The sequence below is a fragment of the Glycine max genome, chromosome 17 (genome assembly GCF_000004515.6).
Source record: "Glycine max cultivar Williams 82 chromosome 17, Glycine_max_v4.0, whole genome shotgun sequence".
Classification (NCBI taxonomy): Eukaryota; Viridiplantae; Streptophyta; class Magnoliopsida; order Fabales; family Fabaceae; genus Glycine; species Glycine max.
This window is the reverse complement of record NC_038253.2, coordinates 37,516,038-37,536,814: the sequence shown is the minus strand read 5'-3', so window position 1 is coordinate 37,536,814 and position 20,777 is coordinate 37,516,038. Positions and strand designations below refer to the sequence as shown.

General features: G+C 34.6%; 2 protein-coding genes and 1 non-coding gene across 3 annotated transcripts; 1 reads left to right on the top strand and 2 right to left on the bottom strand.

Moving 5' to 3' along the window:
- Nucleotides 1-2,490: 2,490 nt before the first annotated feature.
- Nucleotides 2,491-2,630, bottom strand: MIR1520C (microRNA MIR1520c). The gene has a single exon (NR_048641.1). It is a non-coding gene; the product is annotated as a microRNA MIR1520c (primary transcript).
- Nucleotides 2,631-7,712: 5,082 nt separating this feature from the next.
- On the top strand, nucleotides 7,713-13,400 carry LOC100809437 (BTB/POZ domain-containing protein NPY1). Its single transcript, XM_003550198.5, has 4 exons — nucleotides 7,713-8,818; nucleotides 10,122-10,191; nucleotides 10,900-12,078; nucleotides 12,535-13,400. The coding sequence occupies exons 1-4, from the start codon at nucleotides 8,757-8,759 to the stop codon at nucleotides 13,072-13,074; spliced, it is 1,851 nt and encodes a 616-aa protein (XP_003550246.1). The 5' UTR covers nucleotides 7,713-8,756; the 3' UTR covers nucleotides 13,075-13,400.
- A 980-nt stretch (nucleotides 13,401-14,380) lies between these two features.
- LOC100792079 (uncharacterized) lies at nucleotides 14,381-14,932 on the bottom strand. The gene has a single exon (XM_006601623.1). The coding sequence runs from the start codon at nucleotides 14,930-14,932 to the stop codon at nucleotides 14,381-14,383; it is 552 nt and encodes a 183-aa protein (XP_006601686.1).
- Between the last annotated feature and the right edge of the window lie 5,845 nt (nucleotides 14,933-20,777).

Sequence of the window (20,777 nt, the reverse complement as noted above, 5' to 3'; positions counted from 1 at the left end):
ATTATCAAATGGAAGTAAATTTTAAATTAATATCAAAAAATGATTAAATAGTAGGATATTTCATGAGTTATGAGTACTTGTAAATTAATTTATGATTTTTGTTATTTTTTTTTTCTTTTGTACTAAAGTCGTAAAAAAGTTTATAACTTTTAATTTTTTAATTACTACTTTGTTGATTCTATATACAAATTTAAAAACATTTATAAAATTTATGGGTATCAATTTCATTCTCTTAGAAATGAAGATAAATAATCTCAATATTTGAGTTTATATTTTGTGTATGTTCCTTGGAAGTGACGAGACACAATGGAAAAGTTAATCAATAGTTATATAGAGATGGACGAACCAATTTTAAATAGGCTTAAAAAATGTTCATTATATAGAATGGAAGGACATAATTTTAGTAATGGTTCATACAAGCAAGTTGAGGGCTAATATTGTTTCTACTTTTTAATTTTATATTTGTGTTTAATTTGTATTGTTTATTTTTATATTAATGTACTATGTTGTTTTTATTTTAACAATTACTTTTATTATTAAATTATTGTATGTTGTAAATATTAAAATAATTTATCAAATATAATTAATTAATAATATTGTACAAAAAATTTAATTTACTTAACGGTAACTGAAAAAATTAATTATTTTTTTAAAATTAATAATATTTGATAAATTTTAAATTAATATTATTTGTTAATATTAATAACAAAACATTTTAATATTTTCTTAAATGAATATTTGTAGTACATTTTTATATTTTTATTTAAATTTAATTATTTTACATTATTTTTCTATTTTACAAGACATGTAATAATCTTTAACAATAAGAAAAATACAAAATATTAAATATAAAAATATAGAAAATACAGAAATATATTAAATATAAAAATATATAAAATAGTAAATAAAAAATCATACTCAAAAATGTAGAAAATATTAGATAAAAATAAAATTGAAAATAAACATAAATTTCTTAATAATTAATTTAAATGAAATTAGTTACGACTTTGAAAGTTAAATATAATTTATGACTTCTAATAAAAACATAAAAAAATAAAATAATTATGAGTTCAAAATCGTAATTAAAAAATCAGAAATCATATGATTCCAGTAGAAAAAAGAAACAAAAGTCATAAATTAGTTTATGTTTTTGTACTCACAAATCGTAAGATATTGTATAATTTATTTATTTTTGTTTATTAATTTAAAATTTACTCCTACTCCCATTTAATCGCTTGGCCTAGTTTACATATTTGGACAAGCTAAAGAGCATCCCTATCCTTATGTCCTTGGAATACAACTTAATTATTATGAAGCTTCCTGCGATGTTCATCAATCTTAGCTTGGTGATTGAGATATGACGTTTCGGGATTGTGACCATGACAAGGGAAGGAATGTGCTGATTGAAACCTCAATATGCTGTGTGAAATTGAAAGAATTGAAAAGAGCACGCACTTGCTAGCTTCGGATTCACACGAAAATATTCACCTTGATTCCATCTAACTACACAAAAGCCAAAAGGGTTATTGGGAAAATAACAAAACTATAATTTGGAAGGATGAAAAAGTGGAATAATAACCATACACTAGGGTTACATTAGTTTTCGTGAGGGTTTAAAGTTACCAAGCACGTTTATTTCTGGTGAGTGGTAACGCTCATACTTAAACACAGGGTTATTATTGGCACAATCAACAAGTCAAAACTATACGAATAAAATTTAGGTTCAATTTCAACCAGTCGACGTACGTGATAGGATGTTAGGTTAATTACCATACGAATTCCTGGAGTAAAAATTTAATTTTAAGATGAAAAATAGTATGAAAATACTAAAAATGTATTTATGTTTTGTTCATTTTTAGTGAATCATTCAAAAACATCTAGTCTAGTAGAATACAATTAAAAGAGTTTGATGCATTTTAGTTTTTTTTTCAAACATTCCAACAAGCTTCTTCATCAATATGATTAAGGTTTTTTTTTTCCGGTGCTCTTTAGGTTTTTAGGGTTTTTATGTGCTTCTTATATATACTCACTTAAAAAGCAAATTGCGTTGAGGTATTATTATGTACCCAAAAATTGAGAACACATGTGTAATTAATGTGACAGATGGCAGTTGATGTCAGTGGTCACCGTGTGGACCATTGTATTGTCAGTTTGAACACATAAACTATAGTATTTGGCCGAAGAGGTGTGATGAATTTATAGACCTTGAACTTTATTTTAGGTATTTTATATTATTATTTAGAGATCTATCTTTATGGATGTTAAAATTAAAAAGTTCTCTGATGTCTCTCTGCCATTGCATGTGTTTTGAGAAAATCTAGCCATACATCACTTTTCTAGAGGAAAATATACATGCATGTGTAAATAAATAGGTAAAATTGTATTTTTTGTTTTCCATTAATTTAATTCAAGAATTGCATCTTCTTATTTTGTAAAATTGTGTAATATTAGTCCTTTAAGTTACAATTGGACGTTAACCGTTAACAAGTAATGTTAACTGTCACGTGTCACGTTCTTATTGAATGATGTTTGTCATGTGTCATGTTCTGATTGGATGTCAACTCCATAAAAAATAAAATGTATTATTATTTTTATTGATCAATCAGAATATGACACGTGACAGTCATCATCCAATAACAACGTCATATGCCGTCAACATCATTTGTTAACTGTCAACGTTCAATCTTGACTTGAGGGACCAACATTGCATGAATTTACAAAATAGGATGACTCAATTCGTGAGTGAATTCAATTAGTGGAGGACCAAATCCCGAAACTGGAGATAAACTGAAGGATCAAAAATACAATTTTACCATATAAATATGATATGATGCAATTAAGTTTCGTTTTGGACGATGGATTTTTTTCTTCTTCTTGCTTTTCTTTCCTCTTTGATTGCGAGCAATGTTTTTTAATTAGTTGGATGAATATGATGGAATTAATAGAGGCATTGCTTTCGTGTGTTTATGTTCGATGGCAATTAGAACATTTAATTAATTGCCAAATGCCTTTGGATAAATATCGTGCATCACTTCCTCCTTCCCTTTCAAGTTTCAATATACAAGTTGTAAAGACAGCGATGGGATGCATCGTACGAATAAATTAAATAAGAATAAGACAGTGAGATTTTGATATGTACCTATGCCTTCAGTAAATAAGCACATCAGAAGCATAAGCTTATCCCAAGCATATACAAGATTACCATTTTTGTTAATTACATTATTTTCTCTCACACTCACATTATTGATAATATTTTAAAAGATTTTATATTGTAATTCAGTTATAAATTATAAATAGATAATTTTTTACAATAATTATTTTAAAAAATATATTAATAATAAATTTTAATTAATTAAAAGTGTAAAAACCTTTACACTAACAATTATATTCATTGCGGCATAAAAAACAATTATATTTATTAAACTCAAATAAATTTTATGAGATAAAACATAGATAACTATTATTCATTTAAGTTTTACAAAAGTTAATAAAATAATAATAAAAATACTATTTTCTTATTAAGGTTTATTAATTAATTTTTTTTAATTTCAGTTTTTCTTGTGACTTATAAGAATAGTTTGAAGAGATGACCGAAATTAAAAGTTAAAACTCATAGAAAATAGTATTTTCTTTCAAAATAATAAAATATATATAATTCGAATTTCTGTAAAAAAAATAATATTTATATTAGCATTTGATGGTAGTTGGAGAAAGTTTCTATGAAGTTATTGGAAATAAATGAGCCGGGCAACTAACCATCTTGCTGATAACGTTTTGTATTGCACAAAGAAAGTAATACTCAAATGAATAAAACTTACCTTTTCTGTATGCTAAAGGCTTAACGGTGGTGGCTGGGGATGGAAATTTTTTGTTTCTACAATTAACAGTCTTGTAATTATTTTGTTCAAGATATCTGAACATTAATCTAGATATGTTATTAATTTAAGTCGAGTTATATAATGTTATCATAGATTGAAATTTTTGTAAATTTTAATGTTCTTATATTTTTAATAAACTTGATAACCCAAATTGGAATAAATGTATACGTTTAAAAATAAATATAATGATGATAAGGAAATAATAGCATCTAGAATGAAATAATTGTTAAAAATTATAATTTATTTTTCTATAATATAAATATAAATATATGCTTACGGTGGTGTAAACTAAAAAAATATTTTTTTTACATTAATGATAATATGCTTAATTATATGTAATGTTTCGCGTATTAGTAATACAAATATTTATTCCATAATTTATATATACATAAAATTTCATAAGTATTTTTTTTCCAATTTGGATGTATTGTGTAATTGAGGGGATAAATATTGGTGAGATTTTTACCAATTAATTTCAAGCATATTACATAAATGAATTTGTTATCATATTTCAATAAAAAAATCTAAAGCATTAGATTTGTGGGTCTCTTTTCACTTGGTGTTTAATTTTTTCATTTATATCATATGTGATACTTCTATATTTATGAATATTTGTTGGTCTTACTAAGTGTCCTCGGGCATTTGCTACATAATTAAAAAAATAAAATATTTGACCTTAATTGTATTTTTTACTCTCAATTTTTTAATTTTGTAGTAAATTTTATCCCAACAAATTTATTTGACTTATTTTATCTCAACTTTTATGAAACTTGGATTTTACCCTCTATTATTTTACTTATAACATAATTATACTTTTTATCCCTAATTTTTTTTTTTTTGAAAAATTTTACTCTCATTTTTTGTGCTTATCAATAAAAAAATGACTAAAGTAAAATTTATAAGTTTCTTAAAAATGAAGAATAAAATATAATAAATTAGAAAGTTGAGATAAAGTTTGTCAAAAATTAAAATATTGAAATAAAAAATACAATTAAGCCAAATATTTATTATGAAAATCACAAGAAAACAAAAAAAAAAGCTGGCGAAACTTTTGTTTTTTCATGGTTCGAAATTTCTGTTTGAAAACCAGGAGGAGCTAGCAGGGCAAGTTGGTGAGACATGGCGTAACATCGCAAACATCCTTCTAGGGTATGGTTGTGTTGAACCACCATAAGAACAACACTACACTCCTTTTCACAACCGGTGACGATGGCAGAAGCATGAGCATCTATTATGATATCAATATTCTGGTATCTTAATCACGAAAAGGAAAGTACGTAAGTTCTCTCCATGCCAAAAGCTAGAGCCACACTTTTTCTCATTGGTATTAGAGGAGAATAATAATAACAAAGACATACTAACATGGTGCATGGTATACGAGTGTTACATAAACCATCTTTTTGGAATCAACACAACAACGAAGAAGACATACTTTCCCTAGTTAAATTATAAAAAACTGACAAGGGACATGTTCATGAACATTTTGAGATGAGTAAATAGTGTGTAGTGTATAGTGTTTTTCAAATTATTATTCTAATAGTGATTCTTACTGTAAATGATTGACAATGTTGGTGTTTTTAAAGTTTGATTTTGACATACTGTCCCGACATGATTTTCAAAATGAATAAATAAGTAAAAATAGAGTATATTGTCATCAAACTGTGATATCATACTACTTATAACCAGTTTTTAAATTTTTTAAAATAATTATCTTAAAAATTCTATAGTATAAATAATTATTTCTTATTAATTAATGGTGTAAAAATCTTAATATTGATAGTGTATTCATATCAAACTAATTTAAAAATAATTATCAGCAAATAATACATGTATTGAATTGCTATATATGATAAGTTTGTCAATTTTTATAAAATTTATTTTAAAAATCATATTTATTATAATTTTTAATTAATTAATTGATTGTATAACTTTTTTTTATTAACAGCGGATAAATACTAAAATCATTAAATTAATTATTATAAGAATTTGACTAGAACCAATTATCTTAAATTTTTGAAAGGACAGTATACTTTTTTTACACTATTATATTTAATAAAATATTGTGTAAATTTATTTGCTTTTATAAATTATAATAACCGGGAAAATGACACTTGAGATTATTCTTCATTAATTAACCAACAACAACAACAACAACGCCTTATCCCACTAGGTGGGGTCGGCTACATGGATCAACTTCCGCCATAATGTTCTATCAAGTACCATACTTCTATCCAAATCATTAAGTTCGAGATCCTTTTTGATAACATCTCTTATAGTCTTTTTGGGTCTTCCTCTGCCTCGAATAGTTTGTCTTCTCTCCATCTGGTCTACTCTCCTCACTACAGAGTCTACCGGTCTTCTCTCTACATGCCCAAACCACCTAAGTCTATTTTCCACCATCTTCTCTACAATAGGCGCTACTCCAACCCTCTCTCTAATAGCTTCGTTTCTGATTTTATCCTGTCGAGTCTTACCACACATCCACCGCAACATCCTCATCTCCGCTACACCTACTTTATTCTCATGTTGGCTCTTGACCGCCCAACATTCTGTTCCGTACAAAATCGCCGGTCTTACCGCAGTCCGATAAAACTTTCCCTTTAGCTTGATCGGTACCTTTGCATCACATAACACCCCCGATGCTTTTCTCCATTTCATCCATCCTGCTTGAATGCGATGATTCACATCCCCTTCAATTTCCCCATCATCCTGTATTACAGACCCAAGATATTTAAACCGTGTGACTTGAGGGATAATATGGTCTCCTATTTTCACCTCTGATTTAGAAACCCTCCTTCTTTTGTTGAACTTACATTCCATATACTCCGATTTACTTCTGCTTAGGCGAAAGCCATGTGTTTCTAGAGCTCGTCTCCAAGTTTCCAACCTCTCATTCAACTCCTCCCTCGACTCTCCAAGGAGGACTATGTCATCTGCAAAAAGCATGCATCTCGGCGCTATCTCTTGGATTTGTTCCGTGAGGACATCCAGAATTAAGGTAAAAAGGTAGGGGCTAAGGGTTGACCCTTGATGTAAACCAATTGTGATGGGAAAATCGTCTGACTCTCCACCCTGTGTCCTAACACTAGTCGATACCCTATCATACATATCTTGGATAGCTCGAATATATGCAACCCTAACCCCTTTCTTCTCTAGAACTTTCCACAAAATCTCTCTAGGCACTCTATCATACGCTTTCTCCAAGTCAATAAAAATCAAGTGCAAGTCTTGTTGGGTCATGCGATATTGCTCCATCACCCGCCGTAATAAATAAATCGCTTCCATGGTCGACCTTCCCGGCATGAAACCAAATTGATTCTTCATTAATTAACAATATGAAAATATCTTTACAACGATAATATATGAAATTCAATCTCTTATTATGGATTTTAAGAATTTGACTGTACATGATACACTCTATAATTAGCAAATAATATAAAAAAAAAACATTTTCACTATTAATACATTTGAATAAAATTCATCTCATTCTATTCTACACCTCGTAACAATGAAGCGGAGGAAAGTAATAAAGATGAAACAAAGTGAATGAAGGAATTACACGAAGGAGTACAATAACGGGTTGATGAGAGAAGTGGAGTTAATTTTTATGATTCTTAAAATATTATATAAGTAATTTATATATAATCTTATACAAATAGTAAAAGAATTTATATTTTTATATTTTATATTTTTATTTAAATATGATATTAATATGTATTAAATAAATATTATTTTTAATTATTAAAAAATAATTTCTTACATAACATATAAGTCTTATATGTAAAAACTTTTGATATCACATGGGTAGATAGATTTATTCCAATGAAGAATTATTTTCATTATTCAACAAACCCCATTAGAGATGCATGAGGAGGGAAAGAGGAAAAAAAAGGAGACAGTGGAGAATAAAAGGGAAGAGAAGGGAGAAAAGCGTCAATAAGAAAAGAAGGCGTGCTTTCTGGACAAAAACATAAACTCATAAAGTAACCTCTGAGCCACCCTGTCAACATAGTCCCCTACTCCCTACACAAACCCACTGTCTTGTTATAACAACAACAACAACAGTAGTACAGTACTTATTACACACATTTACATTACATTACCCCAAACACATCCTTTCTCTCTCTAACTTTCCCACTCTCTTTATCCAGCAACCAAGCTCGTTGAAGACAAGCGCGTCAAAACGCTCATTATTCACAGCAGAAGAAGAAGAAGAAGAAGAACCAAACAAACAAGGAACATAGAAACCCAACCTCCTTCTTCTCTTCTCTCGTGATTCGCGTCCTCCCAACCAATATCTTCACCGAATCTCCTTCATTTATACCAAAGGCGGCGACCATTTATTTCCTATTTCTGACGCCATTTTTCTCTGTGCACCACTCTCCCAAATTACTAAATTTTACCGTCAAAAAAAGAAAAGAATACTTCTTCTTTTTCACCGCATTCAATTCATTCCATTGCGTAACACGCTTCCTCTCCTAGTTCTCACTTTCCACCCCCTTCTTTTTCTTCTTCTACAACCTTCCTTCCTTGTTCCTTCGTAAATGCTTCTTTGAACAAGTTTTTTTTTTTTTTTTTTTCTGGTGGAGACTCAAAAGATCGTTGTGAAGGTTTATACATAGTAAAAGTTGAACTACTCTATTTACACACGCACGCTCGCACGCGCGTTTTGTTGGTGAGGTTGTTTTTGTTTTGTTGACATAGGAGGAAACGAACCAAACGGTGGACTGCCTTGTCTTTTTCTCTCAAACTCATTCTAAGAACGTTTGTGTGTGTGTGTGTTTTTGGTTTTTTAATAAAAAAATAGTTTTTTTTTGTGTGTGTGTGGTGGCTTTTTTGGTTTGGTTTGAAGGAGAGAAAAATTAGAAAGAGAAAAAAATGAAGTTTATGAAGTTGGGTTCGAAGCCTGATGCTCTTCAAAGCGATGGAAAATCTATCAGGTAGTGTGCCCTTCTTTTTTTTTTTCCTCCTTTTGGTTGTTGTTTTTTTTAAGTTTTTATGTTTGTTGTGCTTTCTGTGTTCTTGGGTGTTTTGTTATGTTCTTTTTTTTTTATGGCTTTTTGGTGTCAGGAATGAAGTTAATGCGTGTAACTGTTATCTGGCACAATATGAACTGAGATGTTGTTGTTGGTCATTGATGCACTTGAGGCACTTCTAGTTAGAGTTTCATTACTGAATATGCATTCAAAAGAAAGCCATTATTTTTTTGTCTGCATAAGAATAACCCCTGAAGTAATGTTAATATTCTATATTGCTGCTAACTGGAAAAGAAGAGAGAGAGTGAGAGAGTGCTAATGAATCGGAGGTGGTTCTGTTTTGGAATTGTGAAGTTATTTTATTTTATTAGTTTGTGGTCCAAATATTGGTAAAGTGTATGCAGTTCCCTGCATGTTAAATCATGGCAAAATGCATACCTATATAAAACGATACTAATTGGTATATATATATATATATATATATATATATATATATATATATATATATATATATATATATATATTTATGCATGTGACTTCAGTAAGTGTACTTAGATTATGGTTACCATCTCGTGTGTGTGTGGAGATAAGGTTTGAGAATTTTCAGTTGTGGATGGATTTTCAGCCTGTTATTAAAACCGTATGCGACAACGAAGTGTCATCTGTCATGCATGTGGTGTATGTATGTATGCATGTATTTAACTGAAAAAGTGAGAAAAACGTTTGGGCAGTGATATTAATTTGGATGTGCTCCTCTCCAGTTTGTTATTTTTTCTCGGGATTTTTAATGAGTTGAATTTTCTGCTCTGTATATAGAAATTTATTTGTACTTGGGATAAATAAAATTGAATTTTACGAATCCCTCAAGAGCATAGATTTCAGATATTATAACTTCTGGCAAATCATGTATTTAGTTTTTCTTTTTCAGGGGGGTGGGGTGAGTTGTGACAAGCCTTTTTGGATTTTGGAGCTATTTGATTGTTATCAAGATGTAAAATTTAACTAATTCTTTGTCACATTGTGGTGAACAGCTTGCATCTTTGTTTAATACTTCTGGTTGCTAGTTTTTGACTTCCTGAATTTATTTTCTTCTGTCATAATTTTGTGATGATGTGACATGACATGATCCTGCATGCATACCTTGCATGTGTGACTTCATTATATTATGGGGGTGAGGGTTCATTGATTCCCTCCTTGTCATGTTTTTTGTCACTTGAATAATTTGCCCTTCTTTATAAGCTAACTAACTCATTTCCAATTTATGCAGGTATATATCATCTGAATTGGCTACAGATATTATCATAACTGTTGGTGAAGTTAAGTTTCACCTGCACAAGGTATGTACTTTGTCAGCATCTTTGTTTTATTACCCTCTTAAATAAATAAATAAAACATTATTTTAATTATTTTAATAAGGGATATTTACAATGACCACCCCTGATATTATTAGTGATAATAGCACTGACATCTTGTTTTGTTTGGAATATTACACTTACCTCCCTTGTCTTGTTATTTTTAATGGGACTTTGTGTATGGTCCCTACTTATGAGTACGGTTGGTATGTCATAGGTGTAACTCTTTAAACAAAAAGGGTGTCAAAATGAGAGAACTGTAAATAATGTAATGAGGCAAGTGTAATTTTTCAAAGAATAAAGGTTTCAAGTGTAGTGAGTCTAACCTTAGGGGAGGTAAGTATAATTATCACATTAATTTTAATTAATCAGCTACTGGTACTATATTAGCCATAGCAAATATTTTTAGGTGTCCATTGTAACACTAGCAACTTACAGTTATTTTGGAAATATTTTGTTATTTCAACATCATCTTTTACAATTTACTGACTAATGTTTTACTGTTTTCTATTGGACTGAATTGAAAGATTCTTGAAAGTCTGAATTTGACTATAAGACCACTCCAGTTTGTATTTTACTTTATGCATTGAGTTTGCATTTCCTTTTTATAATTTGTGGATTTTATGGAGACACAACTAGCTTTTGATTCTTCCTTTTTTTGTTTATTGATGATGACTTTTTCTTGAATTGTAGTTCCCTCTACTGTCCAAGAGTAATAGTTTACAAAAGTTGCTGTCAAAGGCTAATGAAGAGAATGCTGATGAAATTCAATTGGATGATTTTCCTGGTGGTCCCAAGGCCTTTGAAATATGTGCAAAGTTCTGCTATGGAATGACTGTTACTCTTAATGCTTACAATGTTGTGGCTGCTCGTTGCGCCGCTGAGTACCTTGAGATGACTGAGGATATTGATAGAGGAAACTTGATTTTCAAAATTGAGGTGTTTCTTACCTCGAGTATCTTTCGCAGCTGGAAGGATTCTATAATTGTTCTCCAAACTACTAAATCTCTTCTACCGTGGGCTGAGGACTTAAAGATTGTTGGGAGATGTATAGATTCCATAGCTTCTAAAACTTCTGTGGATCCTGCAAACATCACTTGGTCTTACACTTATAACCGTAAATTATCGGAGCTTGATAAAATCGTTGAGGACAAGATAACACCACAAGAGAAAATTGAGCCTGTTCCTAAGGATTGGTGGGTTGAAGATATATGTGAGCTGGACATTGATCTTTATAAACGTGTAATGATTACTGTCAAGTCAAAGGGAAGAATGGACGGAGTTGTGATTGGCGAGGCACTAAAAATCTATGCTGTAAGATGGTTGCCTGATTCTGTTGATGCATTGGTTTCTGATGCTCATGCCTGGAGGAACAAATCTCTTGTAGAAACAATTGTCTGTTTGTTGCCGTGTGATAATGGCATGGGTTGTTCGTGTAGTTTCTTGCTGAAGCTACTGAAAGTGGCCATATTAGTTGAAGCTGATGAGTCTTCTAGGGGACAATTGATGAAGAGCATTGGTCTAAAATTTCATGAAGCTTCTGTCAAAGATTTACTGATTCCAGCAAGGTTCCCCCAGAATACCAAATATGATGTTGATTTGGTGCAAGATCTTTTGAATCTATACATGACTAACATAAAGGGAAGCCGTGATGTGGTGGTTGAGGAGAAGAAAGATAGAGCAAATGATGAGTCAATTTTAGGACAGAGGTCTTTGTTGAATGTTGGCAAGTTGGTTGATGGTTATCTTGGAGAAATTGCACATGATCCAAATCTCAGCCTCTCTAGCTTTGTTGCTCTATCACAGTCAATTCCAGAGTTTGCTAGACCAAATCATGATGGTCTGTACAGAGCTATAGACGTATACTTGAAGGTAAGATTTTGTAAACATGAAGCATAAAATCATCCTATGATAAAAAAATTAGCATGACTTGACTGACGGTCAGTTGTATTGCTTCTATCCTTGTGGCCATGGAGAAAATTATTTTAATTATTTGATTGATTCCCCTCATAACATATCCCATATATTGAGTAACATGATTCTGTCATATTATTTTGTTGTGTTTATCATTAATTATTAATAAAATAATTATTTAACCAATATTTAAAATCTTGTATAATGAAGCTTGTTATGCTGGAGCATTGCTTAGCAAGTTACATATCTAAACTCCAGCAGTTTTCTACTGTTGCAATAAACTAATTGGTGCTGCTTAATACTACTACTAATGTGTATATTTTTTAATGACTAAGAAAGGACAATGGTGAAATGATTAAGCCTTAACTATCTAATGGCATTTTTAGTATTCACTCTTAAGTCTTTAATCTTCAGGAGCACCCAAGTTTGACAAAATCTGAAAGGAAGAACATATGTGGACTAATGGATGTCAAGAAATTGACAGTAGAAGCATCGATGCATGCTGCACAGAATGAACGCCTTCCTCTTCGAGTTGTGGTGCAGGTTCTCTATTTTGAGCAGGTCAGAGCTGCTTCCAATGCTCGTGCACTCGGCAACAGTCCACACAATTCTACAAACACTCATGTCAACGGAGACGAGGAGTGTGCGAAATCGGGGGGAGAAAGCTGCCAATCCCTCGACAACCAGATGTGTCACATGAAGATTAGAGATGAACAGTTGCAAAAGAATGGGAAGTTGAACAAGAAGAGTAGCAAGAACAGCAGAAGTGGCATGCAGTTGCTGCCATCTAGGTCAAGGAGAATCTTTGACAAGCTATGGATTGTTGGTAAGGGACAAGGAGAAAATAGAAGCTCAGAGACCTCAGGGAGTTCCAATAGCCCTACTTCTGTAGTCCCTGGAGATACCAAATCATCTGGCTCATCATTGAGACACAGGAGGCATTCTATCTCTTAGGGAATTTTCATAATTTAAACTTGTGCAAGGAGAGTTAAGTTGCTGTGAAGTGTAAAAAGTGTTAGGATGTTAAATCTTGTGTTATTTAATATGCATATGCACAGAATCAGGAAAAAGGTCTCACTATTAGAATTGCAAAAAAAAAAATGTGGTGACAATACTATATTGTGTCTTAATGTGTATCATTCTGGCTAATGTATTATTTGTCTTGGGTCCTTCAGAAATCTTCATTGGGGTAGGGATCTTTAGGTTTTATTCAACTACTACTACTACCCTTTTGTATAGAATCACGATCCTTAATTACATTCCAAGTGCTGGTTTGTGGATTTCCGTTTTTATTATGTTAATTGTTTGATTCACGTTAATAGAGATATAAAGGCTTTCGTAAGTCGTGTCCTAATTCAACTGTATGGTTTGTAGATGTCATGACAAATGTTACTTAACACTGAAATTAGTTCAAAATTATAAAAGTTTAGAATGTCACTTTTTATCTAACAAGTCTCATTTATAATCGCATAGCATTTAATATATGTTAACTAAGGGTTACCTTCCCTCCCCTTAATTAAAATCGCTCCCTTTGTCTCCTCCTAATTTAATATATATTAACTAAGGGTTACCTCCCCTCTCCTTAATTTAATTCCCTCCCTTTGTCTCCTCTTAAACCAAATAAATTGTCTAATCAAAATTCATCTTCTTCCTTTCCCTTCCCTCTATTAAAATTTCTCCCTAATTTCTCCCTTTCGCTCCTCTCATTTGAACCAAACAGTTCCTAATTATATAAATTATGTTAGCGTGTTGTAAGTGTGCTTTAGTATTTTTTTTATTTATAGGAATTAAATACAGTGTTAGATCGAGCGGTGGTGTGGTGGGGGTGCAAGTGAGGGGAAGGGAAGAAGTAGATACCCGAATTCGAGAACAGACTCCTCCTGAGATCTAGAAGTGGTGTTTATTCTCATATATTCCAAATGGTAAGAACTAGCAGTTATATACTACAAGAGTACAAGCACGAGGCTCCTAGCTGCCATAACAGAATGCGTAACTACTATAACAAACTAAAGGCATGTGTCTTATTGTGACTAAGTTGCACGTGTTACTCACGGGTTTACAATGAACGAATACAAAGCTAGCTTGTATAGTCTCGCAGATAACTAGGTTTAGTTATCGTGCGAGTGGGCCTCGTTGTGGCGGTAGGAGATCGAGGGTGACGTTCATCATGGTTAGAGGCATATGTGCTAACAATACCTCCCCCCTCGAACACCACCTTGTCCTCAAGGTGGTAGGCGTCTCGTAACTCAGGCCATGGCTCCTAGGAGGTGTCTTCGGGAGGTTGCTCGGCCCATTGGGTTAGGACCAGTTGAGTTGGAGGGGATGTAGAAGAATCAAGCTTGCTATCCAAGATGCAAAGGGGGCGTTGCAAGGGCTTATGGCCTATGATTTCCAGAGGCCTAGGCTCCGTTGTTGAGGGCGGAGCTCCGTGATACTGGCGCAATAAGGAGCAGTGGAAAACAGGGTGAATGCGTGCTCTCGCCGGAAGTTCCAATCGGTACGCGACCTCCCCTATTCGAGCCAGGATCTTGAAGGGTCCGAAGTAACATTTTGATAGTTTCGAATGGTTGACTCCAGCAACCGAGCGCTGGCGGGTTGGGCGGAGCTTTACGTAGACCCATTGACCCACAAAAAAGGTTACGTCTTCGCGTCGAGCATCTGCATATTTCTTCATGGAGTCTTGAGCCTTTTTCAGTCTCTTCTGCAACTTATCATGCATAACCTGACGAGTTGCAACTAGGGACTCAACAACTTCATTGTTGGTTAAGCTAGGAATGTAATGGGGGATTGTTGGTGGAGGTTTGCCATACATGACCTCAAATAGAGTAAGCCCCGAGCTGGAATGTAGAGAAGTGTTGTAGCACCACTATGCGAGAGACAAATAACAGAACCACGTTGACGACTGAGAGTGAACGAAGCATTTGAGGTACTGTTTGAGGACGCGATTCATCACCTCAGTCTGGCTGTCTGATTGTGGATGATACGTCGTGCTGAGCCGAAGACGAGTGCCGCAGAGTCGAAACAATTCTCTCCAGAAGGCACTAAAAAATACGGGATCCCTATCAGAAATGATGCTTCTAGGGAAACCATGGTGCTTGCAGATGATATCGAGGAATACCGTGGCAACTTTGAAGGCTGAGAACCCTGTGGGTAAAGCTCCGAGATGCACCCCCTTGGAGAACCTGTCGACCACGACCAAGATAATAGTGAAGCCGTTAGAGGGAGGCAGATGGGTGACGAAATCCATGGAGATGTCTTCCCACACCCCTGTCGGAGCTGGTAGAGGTTGCAGTAGACCTGCCATGCGCCTGGTACTGGCCTTGTTCTACTGACAAACCTTGCACTCTCGAATGAACTGCTTAACATCTTGTTTCATTCCTTGCTAGAAGAAGCTTGATTCGAGACGATGTGTGGTCTTAGCTATTCCTAGATGGCCACCGAGGGGTGGGGCGTGGAATTCCAGTAATAAAGAAGGAATTTAGGGGTTGGTTTTATTCAACCAAATTCGACCGTTGAACAACAAATAACCCTTACTGAGGCTGAACTAAGGATATACTGAAGGATTCGCGTTGATGTTACGTACCAACTCCTGAAAACTGGGATCATTCTCAAGTGTTTGTTGAATATCACGCATGAAATCCAGTTACGGCACAGAGAGGAGAAGCAGTTGAACTGAAGCAGGTGGCCGTCGCGAGAGTGCATCCACGACAACGTTAGCTGCACCAGCCTTATACTGTATAGTATAGTCGAAGCCAAGCAATTTGGAGAGGTAGTAATGTTGCTTCGGGGTCTGGATCACTTGCGACATGAGCTTATGAAGGCTCTTGTGATCGGTGAGGATAGTGAATGGACGACCAAGTAGGTACTACCGCCATTTGCGCACCGCCGCGATGATAGCATGAAGCTCCTTCACGTATGTGGAAGCGTGTGACAAACGTGGGCTGAAATTCTTGCTAAAAAACACTAATGGGTGTCCTTGCTGCATGAGCATAGCCCTCATGGTGGTACCAGACGCATCTGTTTCCACCGTAAAAGGCTCATTGAAGTTAGGGAGAGCCAACACCAGCGCACTGGTTATGGCGGTTTTGAGTTTGTCAAAGGCATTTTGCGACTCTTGTGACCACTCGAATGCATCCTTGCATAGCAGATGGGTGAGTGGGGTTGCGATAGCTGCATACTGCTGAATGAATTTCCAATAAAACCCCGTGAGCCCAAGAAATGCTCGAAGATCCTTGGCTGATGTTGGAGTGGGCCATTGGACGATGGCCTGAATCTTGGACGGCTCGGGAGCTACACCTTTGCCGGAGATGACGTGCCCAAGGCATTCTAGCTGTGTTTGAGCAAATAGACACTTCGTTTGCTTTAAGTAGTACAGACCTCGTAAAAGAGCCTAGAAGATTATGTTGAGGTGTTGAACATGGGAGGATAATGAATCGCTGTAGACGAGTATGTCGTCAAAGAACACTGTTGCAATACGACGCTGGAACGGCGCAAGGAGGTGATTCATGGCTGCTTGGAAGGTTGAAGGTGCGTTACACAAGCCGAAGGGCATGACGAGGTATTCGTAGTGCCCATGGTGTGTGCGAAAGGTTGTCTTCTCTATGTCAGCTTTGTTCATGAGTATTTGATGGAAACCTTGCCGGAGATCGAGCTTGGAAAACCATGATGCGTGGCCTAGCTCATCCAACAACTCATCTATAGTAGGGATGAGGAAGTGATCACGAACCGTAATGGCGTTGAGGGATATATAGTTTACGCACATTCGCCATGTGCCGTCCTTCTTCTTCACCAGAAGGACTGGAGAAGAGTATGGGCTCGTACTCGGCCTTACCAGACCCGCAGACAGCAATTCAGAGACTTGCTTCTCGATCTCTGACTTCTAGAAGTGAGGATAACGGCATGGTCGTACATTTACCGGCGCGGTGGAAGGAAGTAGGGTGATACGGTGGTTCACCTCGCGTGAAGGAGGTAGATGCATCGGGGGCTGGAAGAGCTTCTCATATCGACGGAGGAGCCTTGCCACGGGTGCAGCCACAGGAGGAAGATGACTTACGGAGGAAGCTGTGGTATCAGCAGAAAAAACGCATAAGTGAAATAAAGCTGAAGTCGAACCTGTATGGATTAGGCGCTTCACTTGGGCTGCTGAAGCAGGCTCAGATCCGAGAACTACGTCGACGTGCAAGGATATCTCCTGGCCCAAATGGGTGAACCTCATGATGAAGGAGGTGTAGTCAGTCGTGATGGGCCCAAATTGTTTTAACCAATCTATGCCAAGCATTGTGTCTGCCCCACTGATCTGAAGTAAGTGGAAGGTGACCGGAAAGGAGTGGCCCTGGATCGAAAGCTGTGTATCAGGGCAACGTTGGTTGCAGTCCAGGACATACCCGTTCCCGACGAGGACCCTTAAAGGTCGTGTGGTTTTGACGGGAAGGTGAAGGAATTGCGCAACCCGTGGTTGAAGGAAGTTGTGGGTACTCCCACTGTCTATGAGGATGGTGAGGCGTGCACCTCGCGTCGGAGTTCGAGATTTAATCCAGAGATGAAAAAGCTTAACAAAAATGGTGGAGGGAGTCCTACCACACGGTTAGCCAATCTCTCGAATTCTGTTAAGTAGTCATTAACAGAACCGCGTTGCACAAGCTTGAATAGAGCTCCCTTGGGATCGTCATAGAATGTTGGAGCAAACCGCGATTCCAAGGCTTGAAGAAACCCTTGCCATGATGTTATGAAGCCATTGCTGAACATCCACTGGTACCAGCTGAGGGCGGCGTCGTCAAGGTAAAGTGAGGCTACGGTGATTCTCTCTTCCTCTTACGTGTTCTGATTTGAAAGAGTTGGTTAATTTTGAAGATCCATCCAAGAGGATCGCGACCGTCAAAGCGCGGGATATCGAGCTTAACGGAGTTACGGTGGTTTCTCGAGCTGTTTGAGGAAGGTTGGTTCTGGTGTGCATCACGCATCCTGAGGTGGTCCAAGATCGAATCCACCCTACCGGAGAGGTCCGTGTAACGTTCTGTGAGGTTTGCTTGGCTGTTAGAGAGGCGTGCGATTGCTTCTTCCAGACGGCTTGTGGTTGTCTTCCTGGTTCCGTGATCAGCCATGGCGATGACCACGGCGGTAGGTCGGACCAGTTGTTAGGTCGCGCGGTGGTGTGGTGGTGGTGCAAGTGAGGGGAAGGGAAGAAGTAGATACCTGAATTCGAGGATGAGCTCCTCCTGAGATCTAGAAGTGGTGTTTATTCTCATATATTCCAAATGGTAAGAACTAGCAATTATATATTGCAAGAGTACAAGCACGAGGCTCCTAACTGCCATAACGGAATGCATAACTACTATAACAAACTAATAGGCACGTGTCTTATTGTGACTAAGTTGCACGTGTTACTCATGGGTTTACAATGAACGAATACAAAGCTAGCTTGTATAGTCTCGCAGATAACTGGGTTTAGTTATCGTGCGAGTGGGCCTCGTCGTGGCGGCAGGAGGGTGAGGGTGACGTTCATCGTGGTTAGAGGCATATGTGCTAACATACAGTATCAATGATTTATAATGTTAACATATTTTGTCCAACCAATTGAGTTAAATCTCCTTGGTGTAAGCACTTTCCTATGATGATTCATAATTTGTTCTGTTTTTAGTGGGTAAATGGGTTGGTGGTTAGTACAATTGAATCTATTTTTTGTGTTATATATTCATTATTCAACTATTTTATCAAAAAATCTGATTTATTTTCAATGAAATCTTTTTTTTCAATTATAATTTTTTATTTACAAAACTTAAACTACCTGGATTAATGACGTATTGGTAGTTTAATTGCTCCTATAAAATATTATTGTCATTAGATTAATGACATATCCTAATAATCTTAAAAACATATATTACATATGTCGTTCATTGTAAATAAGAATGTTCTTTTGTTCAATAAAATTAAATTAATAAAATGATTCATATTTTATTTTAATTACATAGTCATTTTGTAAAATAGTAAATACTTCACATTGATTGTCAAGATGGGTCATAAATCAAATCTTCTCTCTATAAATTAAATAAACTATCTTGAATGGAGAATAATAACTATGTTAAATGAGAGTCTTCTTAGAAGTTGTCGTTGCCTAGAAATATCAGCGGCTGAATGTTAAGCTAATAGTTCAAAATGATTCTCAAAGAATCAGTTGATTGGCACACACACACACACAAAAAGACTTTTGTAAATTCTTAGATTACTCTAAAGAGAGTTTAGTTTTGAAGATTGAAAAATAATTAAAGTTGCGTGAAGATTAAAGAAAGCAACAAAAAATAAGTGCTTTATTGGGTGATAATAGGAATTGTTTGATTGTGTCCTTGAAAAGGTTAAACATTGAACTATCCATATCTACCACGTTTTTTTAATAACTTGATGACTATTTCAAACAAGACTAACAATTATACTAGATCAATGTCCTCCCAAAATATAGTCATGATCCTTCTTTTCAGCACACTATTTTCCTTCAATGCTCATCATCAGTACCGTCTTAAAAGAATTTACAATTTTCTTCTATTTTTAAAAGAAGCATCACATTCCATTAGTCTTAGCAACTTCTACTCATAAGAAACCCCCAAAATCAAGATCATCTCCTCTTCCCTTCCCAATTGATTTCATTCATATTCAATTGATCTTTCATTGACTATTCTACTTCAACAGCTGACGCTTCAACAACGTTTTTTCTCTGTTTTATTTAATTGCTAACTTTTGTCATTAGCAGTAAGCGAAAGATATTGCCTAAGTGTTAACATTAGCTATTATTTTGGGATTTTTCTTCAATAGAAACATTCTTAAGAGTTTTTTTTTATTTCTTTTTAATGTATCATTTTCATTTCAAAATTAAATTTTAATAATTTTAAAAAATAATCAATGGTTAAAAACAATGTACCAATCAATTTACAAAATCAATTTGCACTCTCTGTCTTCGTTTATAAAATTAATTTTAACCAAAATAATTTTACAAAAAGTCATTCAAACACACATTATAGTATTTTAATTTTTACAAATAAAAAAAATAAATACCCATTTTGTTCCCTAAAAGTGTGAGGCAAGGATAGATTGATTGATCCTTAAAAGATAAAAAATTCAAATTTATTTCTTGAATGTAAAAAGTGTGACAAATTGGTTGTGCAAATAATTTAATGACATTGATTATTAAACTTTGTAACTTAATGTCAAATTGGTCATAAAAACACATTTTATTTGTTAAGTTGATCATTAAATATTACAACTTAATGACAAGATAATCTCACAAATTTAAGAATTGGATTTGAATTTTTCATCTTTCAAAAACTAATTTATTATTATTCACACTTTCAACCTTTGAGGGATAAAAACAAGTATTTAGTATTTACCCTAATAAAAACAAAGGGTGTGATACAATTTATTTTTGGGCCAAATAAACTAAGCCTCGGAGACCCAATAAACACTAACGACAAATTTGGGGGTGTTGCTTTGGGCATTAGCAGAATTGCTAGTACACCTAGCATATTTTTTAAATTCCAATAATACCCCTTCCTTATAACTTCTTCTACGTTTTCCTTCTTCATGCGAAATTTTATTTGTTTGCCTTAACTTTCATTCTCGTGAGAGTTTCTCATACGTTGTTGTGTCCTCTTTGGTGGAGGTGCATTATT